Consider the following 22,115-nt stretch of genomic DNA (forward strand, 5'->3'; position numbering starts at 1 on the left):
ATAATTACAAGTCATTATGAAGACCGAACCTAGTTACATTCTACAACACTCCCTCTTAACTAGGGAGGTATTCATAATGGTACATGGTTACTCTCAATTTGAAGAATCTCATAAGAAGAATCTGATTGGTAATCCCATCTGTATAGCATCATATCAACCAACATTGTCACAATGCAAGGCCTTGACTAATAGCTCCATCTCTCCATGAGACCATGAGCTACAATGCTAGCGAGACCAATGACTATAGACACCTTCATCATTGTCTCTCAAGGTACATACCCACCAGGGTGTTCACTGAGTATGACCTTCTATGACTATTCTTATGTTGGGTTCCCAACCCTCAAAGAATATCGGTCCTCTTGCCTACTCTTATCTTGGATGCCCTATACATCCTCAAAGAGCATCGAATGCCAGATGATTACCCAATCCTTCATTCTTTCCTCCCAGGTTAAGACAAGAATGTTGTGTCTATCTCTCCCTCTCAACTAAGGAAGATATGCCCATTCCTGCAAAGGAATGTACCTAAGCTCCTTTTAACCAGGAACTTGCCCAAGATCCCTCTTATTTAGGGACTTGTCAAAGCTCCCTCTTAACTAGGGACTCTCCTTTTCGTCAACAACTTCTTCTTCGTGGGTCCTTCAGTTGCTTGATCAATTTCTTTTCTTGATGTCATGAAATTCAGTTGAGCTTCTTCCTTGTAGGGCATTAGCCATCGATCATTTTCCTCCTTGGTTTGTCATGTCATTTTTCTCTTCATGGAAAGTGACCTTCTTAGTACATATCTGGAACCTTCTCCATATGGCTACTTCTTTCTCATCATGCTTCTTTCAGGAATTTTCATCCACCACATGAATACTAGTTGTGCTTGCACTTACAACTCTTGTTCTAGTAGCCCTGCATGAACTCATTCAGATATTATTCAAGAAATCAAAACATAACATTAAATCAAATAGTACCTTACGAGATGGCTCTTCATCATGACATATTCTTGTAGGTATCAACATCCTGCATGCATGTTGACACATCTCCCAAAGATATCCTTTGTTAAGGGTCCCCATTTTTTTCAGACTTCCATCAGAGTCTTCATATCTTTCCGGGAGATTTTCTAGTCACATCTTCTTGGTCTTTTGATGTTGATCGCCTTCATCATGGTTTCATATCTCACGATCTCTTCCTCTCTCACACATTCCATTCCCAGAAGCTTCCAATCAGAGTTCCTTAATTGTAATCAACCACCTCATACTTCATATGAGGACATATTATGTTGATTTCATCTAGTGTGACTTATGCCTTCCTGCATCCTTTTAGAGGAGGAGATCCTTTTCCCTTGATCATGCTTCTCAAAATAGAAGTAGTGATCCATGTTACCTGCAACCATAGGACATGACTTTATAATATTAAATACAAGCATACGTACCTCATTTTACCTTTAGGTCATCTAGGCTTCTTCCTGTCGCTTCCTTGCACTATCCAACACCAAGCACCATAGCATAATTATGACATTACCGGAACTGCTTCAGACTATTTGTTATTGAGATCAATTGAGCCTTGAGATACTTTGACTCCTCATACATCTGATTCTTATGATCATTGATATGACATATGACATCGATCATCTTATGGTACTGTCATATAGGTCGAACCAATCACTATTTGAGATCAATTGTAATAAAGTAGCAATAACAAGGTGAATGATGAGATTACTCTTGACACCGAGCAACATGGTGTGGCATATTATTGTGAAATACTGTTGTTGTTCTAGACTTCTTATTACATAGGTTATAACATTGTCAAATGGCACCTATACAGTGAAGCACTGTCACTGTAGTACCACCGAAAGTTTACCCATCTTTTTGACTATGGTTCTGAGATTTTTCTTGAAAGGATCTGAGACAGGTGTCATTGTTATAATGAGCATTTATCCAAACTGTGGTTAGCATCCGAACTGAAGCCAACATGTACACCATTCAAACTGCAACACTTATACTTGTAAAGGTATGCCGAGAACTGTGTATCACTGAACCGAGACTAAGGGAGGTATCCGAGTATAGAGAGGACCCGAACATGTGATTAATGTATACTTTGACTGTAATTCAACCTAGCCCGAGACTGTGGATTATATAGAGATATGCTAGATTTGCTTAGATGTCATTCTTGGAGTGTCACTATAACTGAATGCCCTTGATTAAACCATAGCTCTGATACCATGTTGAGAATTGGGTAGGGCAAACATTAATTTAAATTCTCTTACATGATAACTGCTTGTGTAACATCTTTACTTATTATCTTTGTTCATCATTATTACAGTGTTTAGTACATCAAACAACTATCAAAACAATAACATCAGTGACACAATAGTTAGGCTCCAAGTCAAGGCTAAAACCCCTCCTCTTGAGGGGAAAACCCGCAAAGACTCTTCTTATAGATACTTCAATTGATGAATACCAAGACCCTTGACAAAGATACTTGACACAAGTTCACCTTCAAGACATTTGTCACTATCTCTTGCATTCCTTGGCATTCATACTTCAGTCCTTCTTCATCACACTATATGGCACTATCACCTAGAGAGTCTCAGTCTCTATCTCGTAGTCCTTGACACAGTCTTTCTCCTTCGCACTGTATGGTAGAGTCTTGGTCTTTATATCGCAGTTCTTGATTCAATTTTTCTCCTTTGCACTGTATGGCAGAGTCTCGGTCTTCACCGATCTCTTTCTTCGGTCCACAAGAGTCTCCGAGTCTTAGTTTCTTCCAACACTGTTCCGCACTTGTTATAGCTCTCAATCGAATTACTACTGTCCTAGAACAGTCTTCGGTCCTTTGCAAAGATGAGACAACCTTCGATCCTTCGTTAATATTGCAGAGATGAGACACTTACGCATTGTTGAAGCTTTTCTTCCTCACTGTATTACCCTTGTCACTTTGCACTGAGATCCGCACTACTGTCGATCAGATGTCTGAATTGCTTGGTGCTATGATGAGGTCAAGTCACTCTTTATATAGTGACTTATTCTTGTTATCTAGGCCGACATACGATCTTGGAGGTAAGTCGACTTCTTCACCAGGAGAATATAGTTTTTCTTTTAGCCGACCACAAGAGAGATAGTGACAATGTCTTGGAGTGCAACTTTTTACATAAATGACATGTCTTTCACATGTGTAACATGACTTTATATACATGACTTCTTAATTATATTTATGACAAGACGACAAACTCCTAAAGACATCAAGAAGAAGTCTTTGACCTATAATAAAACTCCTTTCTCATGAAACCCATGATGCAAGTATTACAAAATACATTATCTTTTTCTTCTTCATAAATTCATAATTACAAGTTATTATGAAGACCGAACCTAGTTACATTCTATAACACAGATATTAGGCCAACCTTACCACAAAGATACCATCATACGAGCTGCCATAGAATATTATACGAGTTGCCACAGAGATAGGATATTCGCTGTCCAAAATACCTCAGATAGTGCAAGTTTCCTTGCCACTGAAATTTCAGATCAAATGGTGTGTGATGATTGTGCTTCAAATGAGCCTCGAGAAGGCCTAATTTAAAGACATCCGTTGGGTGAAAGGGTGCCACTAAGAGAGGAGCCGACCTGAACTCTAGCCAACATGACCCTTTATTAATTTGCTCATAAGTGCCTTGATATTGAAGCCCAAATAAGTTATGTTTCATCAAATAATAGTGAGAGAGTGCCATGCCGATTTGAACACATCAATGATAATTTTCCTTTATTCAATTTGAATTCATTCTTGGGGCAATATGGTTTCTTTTGGGGTAGATGGACTTCTTTTTTGGTAATTGGATTTCTCTTTGGGAAATTCATCCCAAAGCTACCCCAAATTTCAACAAGTGAAGCATGTGCTTAGGTATCTTCGAGGTAAAGTGGAGAATGGATTGAGGTATATCAGAGTTGGTGGAGAGTAGTTTCAGGGATATACAGATTTAGATTGGGATGAGAGTATAATGGACAAGAAGAGTACTAATGGATGTTGCTTCAGCTTTGAATCAGTGGTGATCTCGTGGTTTAGCAGGAAAAACACTCACTGGCGCTTAGATCAGCAGAGACCAAGTATATGGCAAGGAGTTTGGCGAGTTGTGAGGCCATATGGCTTTGCAAGATGCTCCTAGGGTTTTTTGGTCTTGAGATGGAGCTTACAATGATTCACTATGACAACCAAAGCTGTGTTTCAGAGAATCTAGTGTTTTATGACAGGTCCAATCACATAGAGATCAAATAACACCTCATTAGAGACAGGGTCCTGAGAGGTTTTGTGAGATTGCAATACATATCCACAGAGGAGCAAGTGGCAGATATTCTCACCAAGCCCCTAGTGAAGGGGAAGTTTGTTTTCTTTAGGGACAAGCTGGGGGTGGTGGAGAATCTCTTCCTTGTTAGGAAGGAGGTTTGATTTTATAGCTTCAGAATATATTCTGCATATGCTTGGTGTTTTGGCATGTAGGGGAAAGTCCCCTTTAGGTAGTTGTTCAAGAGGAGCAACTAATATGATCTCCTTACTAAGTTTTCAACTTAGGAAAAATACATTCATTAATTATTTGATTAATGTTGACTTTGGGCTAATGTTTATTTAAGGATAAATATTAAATTATTTAAGTGACTTTGATCTAATTTCCATCATTGATCTAAGAATGCTAAGATTTATTCCTAGCCCTTTATGACTTTGGAGATTAGGGATTTTCCCTATGATGAAATTACAATGAGAACTTAATGGAGAGGATGGAGACACAAAAGAGATATTCAGAGAGAGTTTTTTTAAAGAATTTGCAGGAGTCATAGTGCAGATTTGATGAGTGAGAGATTCACAGGATGAGGAAAAAGGAGAGCAGCATGGAATTTTTTAGTGGCAGAAATTTGCAGACGACCTGCACTTGTGAGCACGCTGAGTTGTTTCTTCATGTGGGAGGCTGCAAGTGGGAAGCCGAGACGGTTTCTGAGCCAAGGAGCAGCCACACGTGTGACATGGAAGGGAAAGGAAAAGTCACACGTGTGAAGTGGGCTGCTGCGTTTTTTGCTGGAGAGAATTCCCAGGTTTTCTTGTTGCAATTGTCTTGTAATTCTATGGGCTATTTTCCTTGGTAAGGTAGCCTGTAATATTTCTGAGAAAAAATTAATGGAGAGAGATTGGAGGGTTAAAATAATTATTGTTCTTGTCTTATTTTTCTGAGATATTTTCTCCTGCTATTTACTGAGTTAAAGTGCCATAGATTTCTATTTGTAGTTTTCAGATTTATTTATTGCAGAAAAAATCATTTACTGGGTAAAATAATTTCTGAGGGTAAAATAACTGCATAAGGCTTAAATCTGAAACTGGCACCTGAAAAATAACACGAGCTCACCTTTTTTGACTCCATATAGCCAAGATTGATAAATGCACTAGTCTTTGTGTGTCAATTTTTCAATTTTTATTTATTTATTTATTTTTTATGGTAAACTAGGGTTAGGTTATGGCAAAATCTGCATTAAGCAGAATAAAATACCTGAAACATTATAGTCCTAGGGTTAGGCTTCCATCTTTTAATTTGGAAAAGTAAAATGATATTTTCTATGCATTTTCAGCCACCTCTCTAGGGCTGACGTCTAGGGTTTAGTAGCTTATTGCATTTTCATCCATTAAAAAATTGTCGTAACCGTTTCCTTGGTTTAGTATTTAAAAATCCTTTGTTTGTTTATTGTTTATCATTAATTGTGGGCTATTTTTGCTAGTGCAGTCATAAATTTTGAATGGTGTAAATTGTCCTCATTATAAACCATAATTTATATCAGTGATCATTAAATTATGCTAGCATGCATTTGGGATCTATTTGAGCATCTCCGGGACTTATATTAACCTTATAGACTCACCCATAGGTTCTTTGAACTCGCTACTTCATTTCACCTAGAACCCTATCTTATTGAATTTATTTTGGGGTGTCTAATTAGCAGTGCCCTTAGAGGGTATTTAGCTTGGAAATCCTTAGGTTACTTAATTTTTGAGGCTTTTTGGGGAAGCCTCCCTTGTGGGGATAATATTCATCCACAAAACAACAGGGGAACAACTGCTAAGGTGACAGTTGTGGCTGATCCCATTGTTGCGCTTAACTTAGAGTACCTAGTGAGGCTTTGCACAAGTTTGCTAGATTTTGTGGTAACAGGGACAAAATGGAAAAAATTAGTGTTGCTTGAATAACCTTATTATCTTTTTTCCATCATTAGGATTACCTCTTATTTGAGCCTTGTTTTTATATTGTTACCCAGTGGAAGACATTGGTCTCCAATCCTTCCATCTACCTGTCTTATTGAATCAAATCAACACTATTTTGCTGGAACTTTCTTTTCATTTCACGCTGGACTTTATTGCACAAGTTCTAGCAATCCTATCCTAGGGAAGCCCCCTTTGGACTAGATGAGAGTCAACCTAAAGTGTGGAAGAGGGTTTGTGAGGTTATAATGCCCCCCTCTTAATTGCATCAAAGCCTTTCTTGAGCTTTAGGAATTTATTTCAAGAAGTGAGGGTTTGTACGAGAAAATGTCCAATAGAGGACCAAACTATAGACAACTTTATTAAATGTTTGGGTCCTAACAAATATGTAAAATTTCAGGATAAGCTTGGTGCAATTTGTAGATTGACCATTAAGGGAGGGTGTTAAAGCAAATGTTACAATAATCATGGTAAATTAGATATTGAAAATTGAGATAGGCATTGAGTGAGGGTTTGTGTGATATTGTAGACATCTTAACTAAGTGTTTGGGGTCCTAACAAATATGTATAATTTTGGGATAAGCTTGGTTTAGTTTGTAGATTGATCATTAAGGGAGGGTCTTAAAGTAAATGTTACAATAATCATGGTCAATTAGATATGAAATTTGAGATAGGCATTAATATAGTCATCTTGACTTTAGGTTATTTATTCTTTTTTTTTTATTCCATGTTACTGTGTATCTCAGTTTACTCGACATTCATAAAGTGGATTGACTGGACTAGTATGTAAGCCTTTATAAAGCTTTCACTTGTCATTTAATCAAATTCAACACAGAGAACTCTCTCAAGTTACTGTTTTTTTATATATGCGAATGCTAGGCGTGGGACTACCCACAGGATTTTGAACTGATGACCTTCACACAAGGAACTCTCTCAAGTTATATTGGTTTCTTTGTGTGTTTGATTTCCTTTTATCATGATACTCTGTGGTCCTAATAATTAATAATAACTATATTTTATATAAATAGGTTCATTACAATGAATCCGTGGACAATAAAATTTATCTAGGCACATTATGGTTTGAATAAATATTGTATACCATGATTTTATTAGTTCATGATGTCTTTTCTCTTTTGTAATATAAGGTGCTTTCTACAACTTGAGTTTTCCAGTATTGACTTTTCCGATGAAATTATCGAAGATTTTTTTTTTACAGTCTGGAAGTTGTGGCCATCTCTTTCGTTTGAGTTGACATGCAGTTGTTGAATTGAATGTTTTTCACATCTGATCAATTATAGTAGGCCATTATTCATCATTTTCTACTGATACTTATTGCTTCTATTCAAATTTGTTGCACAGACATTCTTTATTGCTGCATTATTGGCCATGCAATATTCGAGAGTATTGGTAAGCAGTCTGATTCAATGTTATTGTTATTATCTGGCCATTACAAAAGCTAAGATTTTCCTGTAGTCTCATTTTTTGTGCTTAGTTTATCCCTAATATGCCATGCTTTATATGCACATATTTCAATATCATTTGTATATCCTACACTTTTACACATTTTTCTAAGATTGTAGTACGGTATGGCGTTATAGTTTTCCTTGTACAAACACTTCGTGCTTAATTATAGAAAGTATTACTGAAAGTTGATGATGATTTGATTTGATTTCTTCCCCACCTTTTCTTTTACAACATCATTAACATTTAAGGGAATTTGTAAGGCCTATCACCTTCTGCAGTGATAAGTATCGCTATGTATTGGTAATATCTTAAGTGATTTTTGATAAAGTAAATCATAATACTGTAATAAAGGAAACTTAATTATAAGATCTACCTCTTTCTGTTCTACTTCATTGGTGAAGACATCATAATAAGCCTGGCAAAGATTCTTGTGAGATCCAGTGGAATGTGTTCAGTAGCAGAATGAGTCTACTGAAATGCATAATAGCATATTGATCTCTGTTAGATTAAAAGTCTTTGTTGAGGTACTCATGAGGTATCCAGACCAACATAGATGCCTTCAACTCATAATATTCATAATATTCTTCATTTCTTGAAATATGTCAGACTTGTACATGCCTGTTAGCATTGTTGTGAGAAACTAGCCTCTAGGAAGAAAGAATAATGATAGAAGAGTTGAACACCAAAAATTTAGAGAGAAGGAGAAAATTTACTAATATGAAAAGCTATTAGGAAAGATGCATAGTGTCCAGTGGTGATTCAAGTAAATTATCCCACCTCTGTCCCCCAAAATGAATTGAACTCCCTCATATAAACTAAATCTATTTTTCTATTACACCTCTATGTTTTTAGTTGTGGTGATTGCCTTTAGCTATTGTAACTACCTTCCACTTCTTCAAATTTAACTACCAAGTTTGTTGAAGTCAGCTGGCAAGTGATCTATTCCTACAATTGAGGTATCAGTTATCACTAGGTCCATAATTTGGGAATTGAAATCCTTAGATCACTGATGATATGGTGAATACTTGCTTTCCCTTATTGAACTGGCTAGCATGGCAAGCATAACAAACCTCGTTAACTGTCCAACTAAAAATGTTATTGTTATGAATCCATAAGAATGCCCAAAATGAGGTAGGGTGGCTAAGGGGAACCTGAGTAGAGTAGGGGCAAAGTATCTCATTATTGAGCTGGAAGGTAAGTATGTAACTATGCTCAAAATCCTGAAGTGGTGAATGATTTTTTAATGTTATTTGTGTTAATTTTGCAGCTCAGGGAGAAATTCCCTCCCTTCGACAGCTTTCCTCATCAAGAAAGACCCCTATTAGCCATTGGAAGAATTTACTTTGGTCAAGGAAAAATATAATTTTTAAGGTGAAACCCAGAAGTACACAAAAGTACAAGTCGGCATGGGCAAGTTAATTCGCCCCCCTAAGGCTCATATAAATACACCATTTGTCACATCACTTTGGACTTGGAGCATCAACACACGTCACATTCTCTCTTGGATTGGTTCAACTACTTCTGAAATTGCAGGGCTACTCTCCACACGTGTGAAGTGAAGGAATCTTTTTCAGTTTTGGTGCATTGACTTCTGTTTGAGGGCTGTTTGACTAGTGTTGACCAAGGGAGGAAAGACTTCGTTTGACTTGGGAAATCCTCTGCTTTGGAAGGCTGAATTCATTGGGCAAAGGACCAAATTTTTCTGAGCTGTTTGACCACTGTTGACCGCAGAAAATCTGAAGTTTGACCACAGAGTTTATCTTTCCTTTGACTGAGGTTTTGAGGACTATTTTGACTGAAGTTTGACCATCAAGGAAGGCCACATTTATTGACAGGTTGACCAAACCTTTTGGAGGGCTGTTGACCGTTGATTTTTGGACTAGTTAGGGTATTTTTGACTACTGTTGACTTTGACATAATTTGCAGATTTGACATGTTGACCACATTTGACTTTGGGGCTCATCTTTTGTATGTTGTTGGTTTGTCTCTTGGATATTCAAAGGTTTGACTTTAACTCTTTTGTTGATGAATTGGAACATTGTATCTCTATGCTGAACATTTGATGAACATTGAAAATCTAATAGAAGAAGAATTTTTGAATGGGTTTTCCCCCTTGTGGGGTTTTTCCTTGGTCTTTGACCAAATCTTGTCTCTTCTTTTTGCTCTTGGCTGTCTTGTATTGTGCATTGGATTTATTGTTCTATCTACAATTGCTTATTGTTACTGGAAGATTGAATTTATTGGATAATTGATTCCTAATTGAAGAAGAATTGGAATAAGTGATTGTGCTAAGCATAGAACATTGGAAAATTAACATGGAATCAAAGTTGAGGTGAAGACAAGCCCAAGGAGACAAGAGACAAAAGCAATCACCTTTGAAGGAATCTATTTGGAAGAAGCTACTTGGTCAAGATGTCTACCTCATACTTCAAGGATGTAGAGAAGCTGGGTGACTCATCTAATTTTGCTACTTGGAAGATCAGGTTGGAAGTGACATTGGATGAAAATGATGTTTTGGAATATGTGGAAGGAAAAGTACTCGAGCCACTAGAAAATGCTCCTGCTGCTGCCAAGGCCAAGTATAAGAAAGGTGAGATCAAAGCCAAGAAAATAATTATTGATTCTTTGAAAGATCATTTTCTTACTTACATTGGAAAGTTGAAGAAGTCCAAAGATATCTATGACAAGTTGGTTGGGATGTATGAGGTCAACAATTTGAATCACATTCTCTGCTTGAAAAATCAAATCAAGGACATCAAGATGAATAACGGAGAGACTGTGCAGTGATGCTTCATGAGATTATCACAACTCAAGCATCAATTGATAACTGCTGGAGAATCTATGTCTGATAGAGAGTTGGTACATATTGCTCTTCAAGGTCTTCCTCCAATATGGGAGACATTCATTACAACAATTAGCAACAATGACAAGTTTCCGACATTTAATGCGCTGGTTGGAAAATGTACTCAAGAAGAAACCAGGATGATTTCTAGAGGGAGGGTTCAAAAGCATGAAGAAGGAGAGCCCCTTGCACTTGCTACACAGGACAAGAAGAGGAAGACCATCTAGTTCAAGAAAGCCTGACCTTGAATCAAAGGATTCCAATAGAAGAGGAAGAAGAATTGAATGCTTCAATTCCCACAGGAATGGTCACTATGCCCGAGACTGTTTGGAAAAGGGAGATGCTCAAGGTCCAACTACAACAAAAATCGTGGCTTTAACAACAACAGGTTTAATGATAGAAGAAGAGGAGATGATAGAAGAAGAAGAGATGCTCCTGATGATCATGAAGAAGAGCATCTTCCTCAAAAGAGATCAAGAAACTCAAGGTATGGAAATATTGCAACTACCACTCAATCTGAATGTATTCTTATTTCTATACTTTCTAGTTACTCTCCTCTGGATTTGTGTGATGGTTGGTAGATAGTGGAGCCTCTAGACATTTCTCTGGGTATCGTGAAGTCCTCTTAAATCTGGTTGAGAGGGAGACTAATCTGAAGATCATTCTTGGGACAACCTGACTTATCTTGTGAAGGGTTTTGGTTCTGTTACATTTCATTTGGATTATGGGGAAACTGTACTTCTTCACGATGTTATGTATGTTCTGAGATTGAAGAAGAACCTTGTATCTATATTTGCCTTGGAAGACAAAGGGATGAGATTTTCCTTCATAATGTTGAAAAGTATAACTAGGTTTGGTCTTCATAAGGACGTGTAATTGTGATTTTATGTAATTGATGAAAAGAAGAAAAATAAAATTATCATTGTAATGCTTGTCTCATGGGTTTCATGAGCAAGGAATTTTATTTTAGTGATGGCTCCCATTGTGAGCCTTTAGAATTTGTCATCTAGTCATAAAAGTCAATTTGAGTCTATGTCATGTATGAAGGACCCTTCTTGGGCATGTTATATATTTATATAAGTCCTTAAATAAGTTAGAAAGCCATCCAAGACCAAGAGCAAGTCACCTTCTTTAGGTCGGCTTCAAAAGAATAATTAAATCTCTCAAATAGACATGTCGGCTCAGTGTTACTTGGGAGCGGGAGCGGAAGCGGGGAGCGGGAGCGGAAGCGGGAGCGGGAGCGACCATTTTCAGAAGCTCCCGGTTTGGGAGCGAATCCCGGAGCGATTTTTTAAAAATATATATATTTTTTATATTTTTTAATTTTTGATACATATATGTCAACAAAAACATGTAGAATGATGAATTAGATATAAAAAAACATAAAAAAGCATAGATTGAACCATATAACAACAATCATCTAGAAGTTATAATCTTCATCAACCACGTCCGCAAGTTAGTAACATAGTAACATACAACATATTGAGTCTCATGATTCATCAATCTTAAAGTTTCAAGCTTTCAAAATTCAATATATAACATTTATCATCATTGATCACCAAAGTTGTACTTGTAAGCTAAGTGTAACCATTACAACAAATAATATCTAACATGAAATGAAATGTTATAAAATGAAACGAAATGAAACAACTTTCAACTTTCATGAAGCATCATATTCATAATTCATTACTAATGAGTTATAATTGCCAACTTCAAACTTAAATTGTCATATATTGTTTAAAAAAATATCATAATAAATATGAAAGAGTCAATAGTTATAAAAGCTACTAGAAACTAGAGAAGAGAAGTAAATCTATTATCTATTTCTTATGCTTGGGCCTCTTGCCACCACGAGAAATGTCTAATTTTTTAGTCTTGTTGCAAAATCAGGATCTTTGTCATTAATATCACCCTCCAAGCATTAATATCCATAGGTATCTTTGTCATTACCTTTGTATCTGTATAGGGATCTTTGTCATTAATATCACCCTCTAAGCATTAACATAAGACAGAAAAAGCATAGCATGTCAAGTCAAGATTTTGTTTGAGTGATGCGTACATTTTTAGAAGGGTCATGATAGAGGAGTTCGACAACCAATGTCACTAACATCAAGGTACATAGAGGGATTGGTACTCTTGATTAAATATGAGTTCCATACCCTAATACATGACAAAATTCAATGGAAACATTGCAATCCCCCAATCCTGAAATCCTGAAAAACTGATAAGTCTGCTGGATTTTGAATGAAATCTAAAATTCTACTTTCTCCATATGAAATCCAATGAGGACGAAACCATTCTCAAACATCCTGAGTCATTTCATGGTAATGTTAAAAATTTAAGTAAAAGGATGAAAATGAAAATTAAAGAAAATGTCACTTTTACTTTAAGAATTTAACATTACCATGAATAGCATATCAATACTAGGGCCTAGACTTGATCATTAAGTTGCCCCACTCAAAAACTATTTGTTTCTTTCAAAAAAAATTGCATTTCGAACATTACTACAAAAAAAAAAATGCAAAAAAGGCAAAACGCTCCCGAAAACGCTCCCGAAAAGGCAGGGAGCGAATTTTTTTTTAGGGAGCGCGCTCCCGAAATCGGGAGCGATTTCGGGAGCGCGCTCCCGACCCGCTCCCGCCCGGAGCGCGGATCGGGAGCGGGAGCGAGGGGGGGGGGGGGGCGCTCCCCCGCAACACTGTGTCGGCTCACTATCATGTCATGTCAGCTTATTTTGATGGGAAACAACTATAAATAGGGCTGTTCATATTCATTTTAGAGCAGAATTTCAAAGATTCGATCATCATACAGTCTGAAGTGCGAAGTACAATGAGGAAGCCTAAAGACCAGCGAAGTAACAAAAGGGAAGAGCAAAGTTCTTAAGGGTATTTTGGGACTGTTTTAAGGGCAGAAAACCTCTATACAAGAAGTCTGTTGCAGTAGTGAAGGAGAAGTTTGTTGCAGTAGTAAAGGCTGAAGGTAAGTCTGTTGCAGCAGTGAAGGAGAAGTCTGTTGCAGTAGTAAAGGCCGAAGGTAAGTCTGTTGCAGTAGTAAAGGCCAAGGAGAAGTCTGTTGCAGCAGTGGAAGCTGAGGAGAAGTGCAGTCCTCCTAAGGAGCCGAAGTGGAAGAAGGACTAGTCAAGAAGGCCGAAGGTCTAAAGCAGAAGAAAGCCAAGGTTGAAGAAGAAGCCAAGAAGGAAGGAGTTGAAGGTTGACTATCATTGACTAAGGATCTTGTGTCTTGGTCTTGGAGTGGCAAATAGGTCAAGGGTCTTGGTCTTGGTATTCGTCAATTGGAATCTCTATAAGAAGAAGAATTTGCCTGGGTTTTCCTCTCAAGTGGGAGAGGTTTTGGCCCTGGCTGATAGCCTATATTCCGTGTCTCGTGTTTTATGGTTTATGCATTGGTAGCTGTTTGATGAAGAAGAACACTAATAACCTAAGTAAAAGAAGATCCTAATGCAAAGAAGTAAAGAGCATTCACAAGTAGTTACTAATAGAAGAGAAATCACTTAATTGCTATGCCCTAGATTTCTCAACATGGTATCAAAGCTAAAGTGACTAAGTCAAGGAAGGGCATCTCATCAAGGGACACTCAAGGATCCAATCTCAAGGAAGGCATCAAAGCAAAGATCATCTTGAAGTCAAAGGAAGCATCATAACCCTAGATCAAAGAAGTCTACGATGTAGTATTGGGATCATCATCAAGAGGGAGAAGGACAAAAACCTACATCTACTCAAGTTAAAGTGTTTTGAAGATTATTCATCCAGAGGAAGATAGATCAAAAGGCGGTGTCATCTCACTCTTTGTGGGATCAAGGATTATTCTTGAAGAAAACCATCTTCATCAAGAAGAAGTTTTCTATCCTCTATATCATCATCAACAATAAGGAAGCAACAAGAAGAAGGAGCATCCTATCAAGTAAGTATATTTACATACACATTTGAATCTGTCAAAATGTCTTTTTGCAAGGAAAAAAACAAATTGGTTGGGGCTTCAAACTATCTTGCATGGAAGAAAAAGACAGATTTGAATCTTATTGAAAATGAGGTTATGGAATATGTCAAAGGTTCTAGTACTAAACCAAGAAAAGAAGATGCTCAAGCTCTTGCAAAGTATATGAAAGGGGAAGTTAGGGCTTAAAGGATTCTCATAGAATCCATCAAGGATCCCCTCATCCCATATGTATCTCAACTCGAAACTTCGAAAGAAATCTATGACAAATTGGTAGAGTTGTATTTCGTAAGCACTCTAGAGAAGTCATCTCATTAAGGCAAGAAATCTACAAGCTGAAGATGTCAAGGGAAGATGGAATAGCCTCATACTTTATGAGGATATCTGAGATCCGGGATCAACTACAAGGTCTGGGAGAAGTCATGTCTGATAGAGAAGTGACTACAGTCGTATTAAATGCACTACCGAAAGAGTGGAGTAACTTTACTTCGAGTATTTATGGGAATAAAGAAGCTACTCCATTCCAGGATGTATGGTCACTATGCAAGATTGAAGAATCTAGATTAAAGGCCAAATTTGATGTCGGGGTAGGTGAGAAAAATCAAGCTTATGCTGCAATGACAAAAATAAATGGACAATTTGGAAAGTTTGGTCCTCAGAAAAAGAAGAAGAACATGGCTAAATACAATGCTATGGGTGTCAAGAATATGGACACTATAGGAGAGATTGTCCTAAGCTCAAGAAGGACAATAACAAAAGAGGAAGAGAAGAAACCCACATCACCAAGGAAGTGGAGGAAGCTGAAAAGAAGAAATCCAAGGAGGAAGTAATAGATCTCCACTATTGAGATAGTCTTCCTCACATAAGTTCTTTTCAAATTCCTAAGTCTTCTAAGATATGGCTATCATGATTCACTAAGTAAAATAATGGGATGCATCAAGGCATCATGGAAGCATTGAAAGCAAGAGCTCGGGACATCATCATAGAAAAGCATGAAAGACGGTTAGAATCTATGGAAGTCAAGTATATAGCTCTTGGGAATCTCATTGAAAACACAAGTGGCAAGGTCATCTAGTACAAGGTTCATCATACATCTATCAAATGGAAACATTTGTTGATGGGGATACTTTAGATCCTCAAGATTCTCTGATGGAATCTTCATTGAAAGGTTCACCAATCATGAGGGGAAGCAAGTGTTTCATCAAGAATTCCAAATTTGTGGAATTCATGGGATGATGGTATGATGACATAAAAATGAAGCAGATCATGGGATTGGAGCTCTTTCAATCAAGGAAGCTGCTGTAGGAAGTTTGGATGACCCAAAGGAAAATGAGGTATGTATGCTTATATTCAATATTAAAGAGTCCTGTCATATGGTTGCAGGTAACATTGATCAATGCTCCATCTTGAGAGCATAATCAAAAGGAAGGATCTCCTCCCTCGAAGGAATGAATGTATGCATGGTTCACACATTCACTAGATGAAGTCAACAAAATATGTCCTCATATGAAGTATGAGGTGGTTGACAACAATTGAGGAACTTTGATTGGAAGCTCCTGGGAATGAGATGTGTGACGAAAGGAAGGAAGAGATCGTGGAATATGCAACCATGGTAAAGGCAATCAACATCCGAAAGACCAAGAAGATTTGACTAGATATCTCCATGAAAGATATGAAGACTCTGATGGAGTCTGAAAAAGAAAGAGACCCTTGACAATATATATCTTTGGGAGATGTGTCGATATGTATGCAGGATGCTGATGCAAACTAGTAGATGTCATGATGAAAGACCATCACAAAGGTAATGTTGATTTTTAATGTTCATTCCTTTATTTTTATCTGGACAGGTTTATGCAGGGCTGCCAAGGGAAGATCTATGGATGTCTTCCACCACAGATGCACATGTAGTAGGATGAAATATCCTTAAGTAAACATGGCATGAAGATAGCAACATGGCATGAAGGAAGGCCATATATGGACTGATGGATCACTTTCCGATGATGACATGGCTGACTCATGGATGAAAGTGATGGATGGTCGATGCCCTATGTAGAAGTCTCGAACATGACTCCTAGATAACAAAAAGAAGTTCATGACTTTGTGAAGAGGAGTTCTTCAACGAGCTGGTTGTCCCATCATCTCCACCTAAGTAGCTATTGTAGGTCTCTAATTAAGAGGGAGCCTGGAAACAAGTTTCTTACTTGGAAGAAACTTGGAAATTCCTAAGCCAAGAGGGAGCTTAGGTACATTCCTTCCGTAGGACTGAGTACATTCCTTTATTGTAATCCCTAATTAAGAGGGAGAGATAGACACATCATTCTTGTCTTCACTTGGGAAGACAAAATGGAGGATTGGGTAAACATTTGGCATTCGATGCTCTTTGAGGATGTATTAGGGCATCCAAGATAAGAGTAGTCGTTGAGGACTAATATTCTTTGGGGGCTAGGAGTCCAAGATAAGAATAGTCCTGGTGGAACACAGCCTAAGAACCCGGGTGGGGTATGTTCTGAGAGAGGCGATGATGAGGGTGTCTATACATCATTTGTCTCACCAACATTGTGCTTAGATCTCATGGAGAGATAGAGCTATTAGTCAAGGCCTTGCTATGTGACAATGCTGGTTGATATGATGCTAAACAGTTGGGTTACAAATCGACTCTTCTTATGAGAAATTCTTCAGATTGAGAATAACCAAGTACCATTATGAATACCTCCCAAGTTAAGACAGAGTGTTGAAAAATATAACTAGGTTTGGTCTTCATAGTGACATGTGTAATTGTTTTATGTAATTGATGAAAAGAAGAAAAATAAAATTATCATTTTTATGCTTGTCTCGTGGGTTTCATGAGCAAGGAATTTTATTTTAGTGATGGCTCCTATTGTGAGCCTTTAGGATTTGTCATCTAGTCATAAAAGTCAATTTGAGTCTATGTCATGTATGAAGGACCCTTCTTGGTCATGTTATATATTTATACAAGTCCTTAAATAAGTTAGAAAGCCCTCCAAGACCAAGACAAAGTCACCTCCTTCAAGTCGGCTTCAAAAGAATAATATAAATCTCTCAAATAGACATGTCGACTCACTATCATGTCATGTCAGCTTATTTTGATGGGAAACAACTATAAATAGGGCTGTTCGTATTCATTTCAGAGCAGAATTTCAGAGATTCGATCATCATACAGTCTGAAGTGCGAAGTACAACGAGGAAGCCTAAAGACTAGTGAAGTAACAAAAGGGAAGAGCGAAGTTCTTAAGGGTATTTTGGGATTGTTTTAAGGGCAGAAAACCTCTATACAAGAAGTCTATTGCAGCAGTGAAGGAGAAGTCTATTGCAACAGTAAAGGCCGAAGGTAAGTCTGTTGTAGTAGTGAAGGAGAAGTCTGCTGCAATAGTAAAGGCCGAAGGTAAGTGTGTTGCAGTAGTAAAGGCTAAGGAGAAGTCTGTTGTAGCAGTGGAAGTCGAGGAGAAGTGCAATGCTCATAAGGAGCCGGAGTGGAAGAAGACTCGTCAAGGAGGTCGAAGGTCAAAAGTTGAAGAAAGCCAAGGTTGAAGAAGAAGCCAAGAAGGAAGAAGGACTTGAAAGTCGACTATCATTGACTAAGGATCTTGTGTCTTGGTCTTGGAGTGGCAAATTGGAATCTCTATAAGAAGAAGAATTTGTTCGGGTTTACCTCTCAAGTGGGAGAGGTTTTGGCACTGGCTGATAGCCTATATTCTGTGTCTCTTGTCTCTTTATGGTTTATGCATTGGTAGTTGTTTGATGAAGATGAACACTAATAACCTAAGTAAAAGAAAATCCTAATCTAAAGAAGTAAAAAGCATTCACAAGCAGTTACTAATAGAAGGGAAATCAATTAATTTCTATGCCCTAGATTTCTCAACACATAAGAGGAAAGATCGTCACCTAGCCCAAGGAATCTCGCATGAGGATACTTTCACCTTGGGATCTAGAATGGAAAGACCCTATAGAGTCAATGTAAGACTGTTGCGAGTAATGGTACATGATAGTAATCATCAAAGCGAGCTATGAGATCGAAGGTTTGCTCATCTACATTATGAAGCCCTGCCCAAAGTAAGGAGGATGGTTTCTGGAATGCCTAAGGTTCAAAGTTCAAACTAATCATGATGGAGTATGTCTGGGATGTGCCAGTGGAAAGAAGTTGAGGGGACAATTCGCTTCCAACAAAAGTAGGCCCAACGATATTCTACAACTCATTCATTCTAATTTATGTGGACCCATGCCGATAAAATCTCTGGGTGGCTATTTATATTACATAATCTTTATGGATGACCTTTTCAGAAGACATGGATATTTTACTTGAAGCACAAGGACGAAGCATTTGATATGTTCTAGGATTTCAAGGCACTGATAGAGAATCAAATAGGGTAAAGGATCAAGGTTTTTAGGTCTGATAATGGTGGAGAATACCCCTCTAATGAGTTCGTTGACTTTTGTAAGAAGGTTGGAATCAAGAAAGAGGCCATTGTACCTTATAATTCGGTGAAGAATGGTGTGGATGAAAGAAAGAATAGGACCATCATGGAAGCTGCCCAAGCCATGTTGCATGAAAAAAAATTGTCGAAGTTCCTTTGGGGAGAAGCCACTAATACAATGGTTTATGTTCAAAATAAGACTCCTCATCAAGCCCCGGGTGACAAGATTCTTGAAGAAGTATTCACTAGTATCAAGACCGATGTTGGTCGTCTGAGGATCTTTGGCTTCCCTGTGTACTTTCATGTGCCAAAGGACAAGAGGAACAAGCTAGAAGCCATTGGAAACAAAGGTATGTTAGCTGGATATTGTGACAATTCTAAAGCCTTTAGAATATATGTACTTGGTCAAAGGACTATAGAGTTTAGCAGGGATGTGACCTTTGATGAAGATGCTGCCCTTGGAAAAACAAGGGACTTTCCACATCCTCCTGTTGAAAAGAAGGATGATGACATGGACCTACTATAAGGTCCTTCTGTGCTTGAACCAGAGAAAGATGTTGCTGATGATCCCATGGAGCTTATGGACCCCCTGGATCCTCCTCCATGTGATCCTCCTGCCAGGAAGAGACCATTATGGCTTCGTGATACACTACAGGATGCTGAAAGACATGCCGCTGCCAGAGCAACCTTTAGAGAAAGTAAGAAGCCATGTCGATTTTAGGGATATGTTGTGGCTATGAGCTTCATCATACAGGCTTAACTACACACCTTTGAAGAAGTGGTGAAAGAGCAGGTTTGGAAAGATGTTATAGCTGAAGGATATGAATCTATTATGAAGAATGATTGTGGGAAGTTGTTCCGACACCCAAAGGGAAGTCTATTGTATCTTCTAAGTGGTTGTACAAGATCAAGCATTGAGTTGATGGAAGCATTGAGAAATATAAGGCGAGGTTCGTGGCTAGAGGTTTCTCCCAGAAAGAGGGAGAAGATTATGATGACATCTTTGCACCAGTTGCTTGCTACACCACTATACGATCTATTATTTCTCTTACTGCTAGCCAAGGATGGACACTTCACTAGATGGATGTGAAGATTGTGTTTCTTCATGACATATTCCGGGAAGAAGTATATGTAGAGCAACCACATGGTTTTAAAGTGCATGATAGAAAGACTCATGTTTGCAGGTTGAAGAAGGCACTCTATGGATTGAAGCAAACCTCCAGAGCTTGGTATGCCCGTATTGATACTTACCTGGTGAAGCTTGGATTTACAAGAAGCAATGCCGACTCGAACCTCTACTTCAAAGTGGCCCATGGTATACCCCTTGTTTTGGTTGGGCAACAGTTAAATCAGTTGGATTAGCACGTCTTATCCCATAAGATGTATCGACACTAAAGGCCTCAAGATATCGTTCCAACAATGTCTTATCAGGTGGCTTATAATCTTGAGTCATATCCTTGAGAATTCCATTGAACCTATGATTAAACTCTTCAACTGTTTCATTTTCATTTTTCTTGATAGAGTTTATTGCCTTGAATAAATATATTCCTTCTCTTTTGTCTCGATATTTATCTTTGAATGCATTAAGGATAACTTGCAAAGAATCAAAAGTAGCATCGGGCTTATCCAAAAACCATTGCAAGGCGTCATCCTCTAAAGAAAGGACAAAGAGCTTCATTTTAACATCCTCGTGATTGTACTAAGCTGCATGAGTGTGTCTTATACTAAGGATGTGAACTTCTTGATGTGAGCATCAACATTGATCGCAATACTCCCTTGAAAAAGTGGAATCTTGTCTATGCTGACATCTGGAAGGTTGTGAGGGTATCCTTGAATGTTGGTGAAGTTTCAAGGCTTGTAGAAATTCATGAGGCCTTGGCTGATGGGATCAGGGAAAAGAAAGTGGATTTCAGAGAGGGTTTCTTGTCTGAGAAATATTAAGTGCTTACTAGAATGTAATTTGTTTTACTAAGCTCTTAGAGCCTTATAAAGATCAGGAGTGGGGTTAACCAAGCTACCAGGATTTCTTCTAGTATAAGCTTTTGTGAATGGATGAATAAGTGGAGTCACCACCCAAACAGGAAAATAACCCAAACGTCCAGGTGCTAAAGGTATGGATAGAAAAATGAGTAAAATATTGGTGAGAGAATGAAGGATAGGATGATGAAGAGATGAAGAGATAAAGAAGATGTCGTGAGAACCAAGGACAGGAAAACCTATCCTTGGCAATGACACCAAAATTTTGTTGCTCAAAGTGTATAGGCACAGTGTGATGACTCAGGGCAGAGGCTATCAGTGTGATCCCTGCCCTCTCCATTCTAGCTATCTCCCAACAATAGGCTATGGGGGTAGTCCTTGTGGAAGATGATAATGCAAGACTTGCTGGCAACCAACAAGTCCGGGAGACATGATTAAATGGCCTAGCCACTTGGTTCAGTTTAACAAGTTAATAGATTAGTTTGGATTACTTTAGTGAGACCAGTGCCTTATGGAGTTAACTACTTGCTTTGTATCGATTAAGTTCCAGACAATCGGATGAACAATTGCTGCTTAAGAGGTGCTTTGCTATCCTATATGAGATGCAAGTCCTATGATCTAGATGGAATGCAAAATCTTGGTTAATTTTAATTATATGCCTAACTAAGTGTGCCCCTTAATCCTCGATTGTTTTGAGGCTAGTTTCTAAAGTAGGTTGTAGAGAGAAGCCAAGGGAAAGCAAGCAATGGCTAGGTTAACGATACCTCCCCTTGGAATCTCATGACTTGATGCCTCTGGCTTTGCAGAGACTGTGGTTCTGACAACTACAAGGTCACCGTGTTAACCACTATAGAGGGTCTATCCTTCGCAAGCTAAAAATGAAGGGTGGCCCTATATGTCTATCAACCAATCTTATGCTTGGAGGTTTGTTAGTTAGTGCAAAACTAGGCCTATGATGTAAATGCAAGATGATGAGTGCTCTTAGGGTGAGATTGATTAATGTTCTCAAGTACTTAGATGATCTTAGATTTAAGACAATAGAGTACTTAAACAGTATATAAATGAATATCCCAACCACAAGAGAAAGTGCTCAAACTCAAGAAGGTATTTGCTGGGATAAAAGATAGACAATTGATCAAGTGATAAATAGAACAAGATCAATGCTACAATTAGAAAAATTTAGATACAAGATAGCATCCACAAGAGATATCAAATTTAACCATTAACCA

At 38.0% G+C, this 22,115-nt stretch overlaps 1 protein-coding gene across 1 annotated transcript in view; it reads left to right on the top strand.

Annotated features, from left to right (window-relative positions):
- Positions 1 to 22,115, top strand: part of LOC149204071 (protein PAM71-homolog, chloroplastic) — a 346,946-nt gene that overhangs the window by 154,350 nt on the left and 170,481 nt on the right. Inside the window, exon 4 of the mRNA XM_089394627.1 lies at positions 7,576 to 7,623. Coding sequence (XP_089250753.1) covers positions 7,576 to 7,623 — 48 coding nt within the window. The remainder of the gene's footprint in view (positions 1 to 7,575; positions 7,624 to 22,115) is intronic.

This window comes from Pinus tabuliformis, chromosome 1_2 (assembly GCF_031772625.1).
Source record: "Pinus tabuliformis cultivar Carrire ecotype Pingquan chromosome 1_2, CPIR1, whole genome shotgun sequence".
In the NCBI taxonomy this organism is placed as follows: domain Eukaryota; kingdom Viridiplantae; phylum Streptophyta; class Pinopsida; order Pinales; family Pinaceae; genus Pinus; species Pinus tabuliformis.